The 8487-nt window shown below is 39.0% G+C and overlaps 1 protein-coding gene and 1 long non-coding RNA gene across 2 annotated transcripts; both read right to left on the reverse strand.

The window, feature by feature from the left end:
• Positions 1-630: 630 nt before the first annotated feature.
• On the reverse strand, positions 631-3571 carry LOC122759564 (extracellular calcium-sensing receptor-like). The gene is made up of 4 exons (XM_044014494.1): positions 3389-3571; positions 1492-2025; positions 796-1015; positions 631-656 (listed from the first exon to the last, which is right to left on the reverse strand). The coding sequence occupies exons 1-4, from the start codon at positions 3392-3394 to the stop codon at positions 631-633; spliced, it is 786 nt and encodes a 261-aa protein (XP_043870429.1). The 5' UTR covers positions 3395-3571.
• Positions 3572-4082: 511 nt separating this feature from the next.
• On the reverse strand, positions 4083-4734 carry LOC122759353. The gene is made up of 3 exons (XR_006358253.1): positions 4635-4734; positions 4194-4488; positions 4083-4112 (listed from the first exon to the last, which is right to left on the reverse strand). It is a non-coding gene; the product is annotated as an uncharacterized LOC122759353 (long non-coding RNA).
• Between the last annotated feature and the right edge of the window lie 3753 nt (positions 4735-8487).

Raw genomic sequence — 8487 nt, forward strand, 5'->3', positions numbered from 1 at the left:
GCTCAAACTCACTTGTCTGATTGCTAATTTTGCCGCTGTCACATGGTACACAGTCAAAGCAGCAGATAGGCTCCCCAAGACGGACAGCCTTCCGGGAGCCTGGAAGACAACTGGCACTGCACACAGACACTGGCACCTAGAGTGGAAAGACCGTGTGCTTATATCAATGACAGATGGAAAATTCCTCAAAACCATGTGTTAATATTTATTTGTTGTTACTTCTAGTTTCTCAAGTGTGTTTAACACAGTGTTTTGAGTTTTATGTTGATTAGATATATTTTGTCTGCAGATGTCAGTCTAGTTTACAGGTATGCCATCAAACAAGCTGTACACTGAGGACTGGGTTCCTGCCCAAAAGCTATTCCATAACCTGTAGTTCAGTTAAATATATTTAGCTGTAGATCTATGAGAAGCATTTAATGTCATGAAGAATGATTCATTCATTGTCTACTGCTATATCCTGCACATGAGGGTCGTGAGGAGCCAAAGCCAATCCCAGCTGAAAAAAACAGCTGGGGTCAGACCCAGGACAGGTCACCAGACCAGCATACAGAGACAAACCATCATTCACTCTTCCATTCCATAAAGAAAGATCCATGAGGAAAACAACAGTGGATAGTAGGTCACCAGTCACATCATAGCTGGGCTTTGAATCTCTGTTGTGTATGAAAACAAATGACCCTGTTTCAGATCCAATCTGTTCCGTCCACCTGACTTACCTCCATCTCAACCTACATAACTTCAACAGTTGGCATCGGATGAAGGTAAAAACACAGTGTGAGCAGCTTGCCTCACTCTGATGTCCTGCCCACATTATCCTGTCCTTCTGGATCAACAGCTCCTCTCCAATTGTCTTGGTTCCATCAAACAAACCCACGTTGACAAATTCGATGTTTCCTTCTGTGCCTCTTTGCCAGTTGATGATATCATAATATGGTACAGAGTCGCCCTTGGCATCAAAGGCCACCTCCTCACCAGCAATGTGAAAGTTCACTTCCTGGAGGTAGTGTTGCAGCTTGAAATTTAGGAAATGCACACAATGAAAAACTGAATTGCACTAAACACGTTTTTCAGTCTTCAGAGTTTTGAGGTTTAAGGCCCCTAAAAATCCACAGCCAAAATTTGTACAGCAGTAGAAACAGTAACGGTAAAGTGAACACATCACATGGAAATTAAAACAGTTGACCCACATTGCTAAGTCAATCAATGTCAATATTCATCAGAAAAAATTCTAATGATATTTTTGCCATAAGTGAGAAGGCCAGTGCTCTGTTTACAATGGAACAATGAACAATTTAAAAATATTCATAAACATATTTCATTAAGATTTGAATATATTTAGATTTTTTAGAACACAGAATTAGGGCTGTCATATGTACAGTATGTTACATGACTTTGGTAAATGGGAAATAAAGATCATGGTCTGAATCCCAAGGATTGGGCTTTGACCCACAGTGTGTAATGGTAAAGAAATAGTGGATTATACATTACCTGCCAAGGTTGAATGTTGTTCCTCTGAGCACATGAGTTGTTCTGGAAAGGCCCCCTCCCTGGCTGACAGAGAAGGAGGTTGTGCAGGGAATGAGCAATGGCATACACAGCCTTATAGACATTATATGAGAATCTAGGGCTGGATGTATTCATGTAGGCTGAGTGCTGTTCCAGCAGAGATTCCTGCCCTGAGCACGGCGGCATCTGGGTGACAGAGGATGGAAAAGGACTGCAGCCATACAGAGACTCCCACAGCTCACGAACCAGCACATTGTCAGGATATCTCTTAGGGTTTACTGTCTGCAGGAAGTCACCCAGTCTGGAGATATGACCTATTCTGATGCTAAACCCAATGGTTCCTCCCAAGTAAGGGTAATACTCTCTCCCTGAAAAGACTGATGCTTTGACCCAGGCATTAATCGCCACCCACTGGATTCCAGTGATGTTCCGAGTCACGTAGTCTCTCAGGAAAGGTGCCATCTCCCCCTCAACTGCAAATACCAACACCACTTTTGCAGTAGAGCTATGCATCACCTTTACAGAGGGTCAGATAATGTAGATAACAGGGTTGTACAAGGAGACAAAAACAAAACTGAGTGACATAAAGAAAAACCCAGATGTACACATTGAAAAACAACAGTTTCTATAGACCTTAGTATTATTTGATATTTCAACCCTCAACAGCAAAATAATTTCTGTAATTCCATATCAATCTGCCCCTAGTCCTTTTATTTCTTTTATGTTTAATTTATTTGGTATACTTTTTCCTTGTGTATTTTTGTTTAGGTCTTTTTCAATGTCTTGTATGTGTGTAAAAAAAAATGTCACCAGTTGGTGTCAGACAAATACATTTTATTGTATTCATTTTGAAGAAAGTACTTGTTTAACACAGTCAGGTTTTGTTTACTTCATCATTTCCTGTTGTACGTCGGTACTAACATTCTCTATTGACTTCACACATTGAGATTTTCTTCTCTGCCCCAATAGTTCCACCTGTGACATTATTCATCTGACTCTTGTTATGAGTGCTTCATTTTCTGGACATTGTCTTGTGTCATTGTCTGATGCTTTTGTCGTTTTTTGATTGAAAGCACAAGTACTGACCTATTGTGGACTTAGTTAAATGATGTTCTTGGGAAAGTTTTTTTTTCAAATATACATGGTTACAGAGTTACAATTCATGTCATGACTCTCTTCTCCTTTCTGGATCTAATATGTGCCTGATGAGATAAATGGATGAAAGTGAGACAAATACACAGTTTTCTCCTGGAGTGTCTAAATTGAATGACCACAGTAGGTCCACAAATAGGAGCTTTAATGGCTCTATGTCTTAATATGTGTTAATATGTGTTAATATTTGTTAGCAGCAAAAAGTTTCTTTACCAGAAACTCATTTACACTATAAAACAACTTCAGTTAATTTTTTATAGCATCAAATCACCACTCTACCCAGTCCCGAGAGGCTGTTATTATTCAATTTCAACTCCACCCATGGCAGGTTGTACTCAATTCCCTTGTAAGTCGCTTTGGATAAAAGTGTCTGCTAAATGACATGTAATGTAATGTAATCAGTGGTAGAGTGTACTGTCTTTGAACTGAAAGGTTGAGGGGTTGATTCCTGGCTCCATGAGTCTACATGCTGATCTTTCTTTGGCAAGACACTGAACCTCACATTACTGTGCCAGCAGTGTGTGAATGGGTATGAAAGATGTGTTATGAAAAAAAAGTGCTCCACATAGATGCAATATGTAGATGTTTGAATTTATGTGAATGGTTGAATGACAAAAACTGTAGTTTAAAGCAGATAGTGGTCATCACCACTAGAAAATCTCTATATAAATATAGACTACTGAACATTTAAAGGTAGAAGTTAAAAGTTTCCATAGTATTTTCATACCTTCATGATCCTTAGTCCCGCCTGGCGAGTGTAGAGCAGAGGAATAATTTCTTGGTACGCTACACATACTTTGGTGTCCTGTAATTCTCTCAGTAGACCTTTTGCAGCAAAGTGGCCATAATCATGGTCTCCTCGCAGCAGCCCCACCCAAGTCCAGTTAAAGTACACCAGCAGCTGTGCAAAGGCTTTCACCTGGGCCCAACAGAAAAAGACAATCAACTCACTCAGTTTCATATCACAGACGTTAAAAAACTTTCATAAATGAAAAGCAAAATCTTCATAAATTATTTGGTGTTGTGCCCTGTTATAACATGTCTGTATTCTGTAAATGATAAAGCATGGAAGTTTGGCACAACAAAGAAATATATAATAAGGATTATAACAAGAAAGGATTATCAACCGTGATTATTATAATGACCAAACCTGAAAAGAACACTAACATAATATAAGAAAGAGGAAAATCTATATGTTCAAATCAATTTCTTAGTGTTTAGTGAAGATTTGCCTCTTTTTTATTAATAGTTTTAATTTGACAGTTTAAAGCTTTAAAGGCAGTTGTAATACTTATTTCTGCTGACAGAGTAGTAAATTGAGCTTTGACTCAAAACAATAATTGACCACATGTTTTACATTTTACCTGGTAGTCATCACTAGGAATTACTCTGAAGAAGGTTGGATATTTTTGTCTGTCTGACAAACATGCACATGTAGAAGCATAGCTGATCTGTGTAAAAACAGAGTGCAGTGTTACAGATAAAAGAAGAACATTTTTGTGATGATTGACATAAATACATGTCACTGTTACCATGGGGATCCTGAATGTTTGCAGGATTCTTGACAAAACAATAGACTGAGAAGATCCAAAAGCCCCAATCACAGCGAGGAGTGATGAGGCATTTGTGCACATAGAAGAGTTTTCCTCACTCACTCCGTTCAGCATCGATAAAACAGCTCTCTGTCCTGTCAGTGGATATCCACATGAATCAAAGATTTTGTAGCCTAGAGTGTGATTCTGCAACAGCACTGGATTCTGGTTTATCTCCTCCACTGCCAGTCTCATAGTCTGAGCCCACCGGAAAGCCTTGGGATCAATTCTGTGGCTGATACAGATGAATGTTGTCTGTTCATTTAAAAACTCTAATGACTATAAACACATTCAGTCCATTTTATATTAAGAGTGCAAAATTAGACATAATTCACAGGAAAAAGTAAATCAAATGCTCCCACTATCATCTATGAAACTCACCCATTGCAATTTATAGGTTCTGGTCTGTAGGTGCCGTTAAGGTCTGGTATTTTCAGATTAAAATGAATGGGGAAAATCCCACCGATGACATAGTCACCCTGGACCACAAAGCCTGGCTGGAAGCTGTTCAGAAGAGTGCACTTTGAGGCTGCTGGTGCAGCTGCAGTGCTGACGCTGGAAAGTGAGCTATCAGTTAAAGTGAGGACACTGACAGCAAAGTAAAGCAAACACAATAAAGCAAGTAAAGTCATAATGTTTCACTGGGCTGAGAAGAGAATGAGACAGAGCTAAAGATAAAGCACTTTATAAAGGCTACAGTATCACATTCTCAGTCTTGCATCTTATTGATGACAGAGTGGCTTTGGATTGGACAGTAGTCCACAATCAGGACTTAAAGTGGGTTAATGCAAATTGTGGGGAAAAAGCTGAGGACCTAAACAAATACAAATACACAAACATATACAGTCTCATATGATAATGTACCTGTTATTATTTATTTTTGATGTAAAGAGGCAACATACATTTGTGTCTCTCGGGATTTCTGTTTGGTCACTGACATAAAGATGAAAGTAAATACTTAACTACTGTACTTTTCCTTTAGAGCTGATTTTGTCATGACCCCAGGAACTTTTCTCTTAGTCTTAAATGACATTCAATATTGCATGTTTTTTCCATTTCATATTAAGGTGTTTGGGTCTCTGTTTAGTATTTCTGACTAACTTGTTGTGTACTAGATGTTGTGCTAATATGAGTCCATGGTGCTCCGCACTAACTGAAGTGTCACCACAGTGGCAAATGGTTTCATTTACAGTACGTGCATGAAACTTGGCAGGGTGATCAGACCAAGAACTAGACAAAGACCAAGTGACCTACTGAGTTGACCTCCTTCTCAAGACTTGTACAGAACATCTGTTTGATCTTTAAACATTAAAAATGAAAAGTTAGGAAAAGTTACAAGCTACCTTACAGGGTTCGGCTGTGGCACAGCAGTGAATTTTCATGATCACGATGAAAGGCAAAACTCGTATTTCCTATGTGATATTATATTAATATCTACTAAAAAAACCTCTTGTGTCATGAACTAAACTCAAGAGGTAGTTGGTCATTTCTGATTTATTCTTTATGTTGTCGCTCGTAATACATTGGTTCCTGGTATAGTCAGTCATTACAGATGAAAAGTTTATTTTTTTGTGCAATTGTGTGGGCTTAGTGTAGTGAATGACATTCCACCATGATAGTGGAATTTGCTGTAACATGGCTGCACATGGTTGAATCTGCACCAAACCTTTGTGTTTGAACTGCACATGATTGCTGTCTATGCTAAAATTCCAATGCGACTGTGTAAATCTAATCTGAATTTGTGGTGAGCTGTATACACCGTCAATATTGTGTGACATAAGATTTATGAATTATAAATTATGTAATCTTCCAAAATCCTGTTATATCTTGTTCGATTTTGTTTAGTGTCATTCTTATAATCCTGAATAACAACATTTTTGAAGGAACTGCAACCTGACCCAAAGAAAAATATCTTAGCCAGCTGACAAAATCATTTAAGCGATACTAGAGCTTTGTCTAATATTAAACCATCACCTCAATGCATTGTGCAATTCCAAGCTCATGGCTAGGCTAACTATTTATTCACATATGACACCACCACAATTTAATGATGTATCAGTTTTGCACACTTGTCACTGCAGAGTCATATCTGTAAAGAAATATCTATGTCAAAATAACATTGATTAGCAAACTTTTTTTTTAATGGTTTGTTATCCATATGTCTACAAGTCCACTTGCGACTAATTCAATAACTTTGGGTTAATTTGTGTTTCATCGTTTCATATTATTTTCAGGCTTCAGTAAAATAATTCAATTCAATTCAATTCAATTCAATTCAATTCAATTCAATTCAATTCAATTCAATACAATTCAATTCAATATTATTTACATAACGCCAAATCATAACATGATTTCTCCTACTGCACTGCAGGAGAGCAGAGAACCCCAACAGTTCACACAATGTGCAAATACTAGGCATCAGTGGAGAGAAAAAAGTTCCCTCTTAACAGGAAGAAATCTCTGACAGAACCAGGCTCAGAGATGTGCAGTCATCTGCCTCGACCATTTGGGGTGAAAGGAAAATGGGGGACAGCAAGGAGGGAGAGAAAGGACAAGAGGGAGATGAAGTAGAGACAGAAGAGAGAGAGAGAGACCAGGAGCAGATACCCAACAACTGTATCAGGTTACAAGTAATTACAGTTAATGATATCGACTTGTTAATTATAGCACAATAATAATGGTGATTATATGTATGATATGGATAGCCTCGGAAACTGGATCTGGATCCTGCAACCTGCAAGATGAGAATACAGAGAGAGAGAGAGGGAAGGAAGGAAAGACACAAACTAGGGAGAGAAAGAGACAAGGTTTATGACATATAAAAAGTCATATTCATACCCTGAGTGTGAGAGAGTGAATCATGTGCGCCACAGGAAAATCCCCCAGCAGTCTAGGTCTATAGCAGCATAACTAAGAGATGGTCCAGGTTTCCCAGAACTCGCTCCAACCATAAGCTTTATCAAAAAGGAAAGTTTGAAGTCTAACTTTAAATACAGAGAGAGTATCCGCCTACCGGACTGTCTGAAGCTGGTTCCACAGGAGAGGAGCCTGGTAACTGAAGGCTCTGCCTCCCATTCTGCTCTTACAGACTCTGGGAACCACAAGTAAATCTGTATTTTGTGACCTAAGTGGTTTGTTAGGGTGATAAGGTAAGACTAGGTCTTTCAGGTATGAAGGGGCTCGACGATTAAGTGCTTTGTATGTGAGGAGGATGATACATAATTAATAATGTAACTCTTTGGAGCAAACAGGCAGAACAATAAGCCAAAGCTGGAGGCCAAGATTGTCATGAACTATGGCAAAGCAGAACAAGGGACTCAAATGCATGATTCTGGACACGATTCAGTCAGTAACAGAGTTTTATTCCAGGCAGAGGTTCGGTACACGGAAGGTCAAAGAGATCAGGCAGAGGTACAAAAACGTCAGGCAAAAAGGCAAGGTCGAAAAAGGCGGGCAAGGTTCCAAAACACGAGAAGACTAGACTGTGGCTGTGAAACAAGAGTGCTGGAACGTGAGCTATGAACTACAATGAACTGGTGACGAGACAAGACACAGCAGGGAATATAACCCTTGTATTATGTTAAGGGTCAATTTGACCCAGTTCAGTTTTTGAGTTAACCAAAGTACGGGTTATCCTTTCTTTTTCTACGTGAAATTTTGTGACTTTTCCTCATCTAGGGTCATGAACTGGTGTGTAAAATCTGGACACTTTGATGTGTAGTGGAATGTATGTTCAGAGTACATACATACAAAAATGATGTTGCGGGGCATTTTGACCCGGACACTTTTATGTGGGTAAGTAGCTGTACAGATCCAAAATAAACATGCCTCTTTGATGTACTTTATTTGGACTGCCAGAGACCCTGGTGTGTGTCGAGGAGGGACTTTCTCTCCCTTGCCCTCACTTTTCTCATGCCATCTCTTTGATAAACACACCAACAATTATCTCCAGAAGGTTTACAGCTGAAGAAGCTTTATCAAATATTTTGAACTGGGATAGTGATGCAGAGGAAGAGATTTCAGAGACCATGCCATTGTGTCTCCATCGGATGACAAGGAATGCAGCAATCATCATCCACAGAGGGGACATGGGCATCTAAAGATGGTAATATAAAATGGTCAACATCACCAAAGCTGAGGTAGACTGCTATCTTCCAATGTCATCAAAATGACTCCCGGTCCTACAAGATTTGCTGTCACATGAGTTGATGATATTCAATTCAGCTCTTCATAT

This window comes from Solea senegalensis, linkage group LG18, assembly GCF_019176455.1.
Source record: "Solea senegalensis isolate Sse05_10M linkage group LG18, IFAPA_SoseM_1, whole genome shotgun sequence".
NCBI lineage: Eukaryota > Metazoa > Chordata > Actinopteri > Pleuronectiformes > Soleidae > Solea > Solea senegalensis.

Excerpts from the sequence above, each read along its gene's own strand:
- LOC122759564 (XM_044014494.1), bottom strand. Across the intron at positions 1,016-1,491 it reads ACAACATTCAACCTTGGCAG|CTGCAACACTACCTCCAGGA; the intron begins GTAATGTATAAT and ends CTAAATTTCAAG. Across the intron at positions 657-795 it reads AATGTGGGCAGGACATCAGA|AGATTCAAAGCCCAGCTATG; the intron begins GTGAGGCAAGCT and ends CATACACAACAG.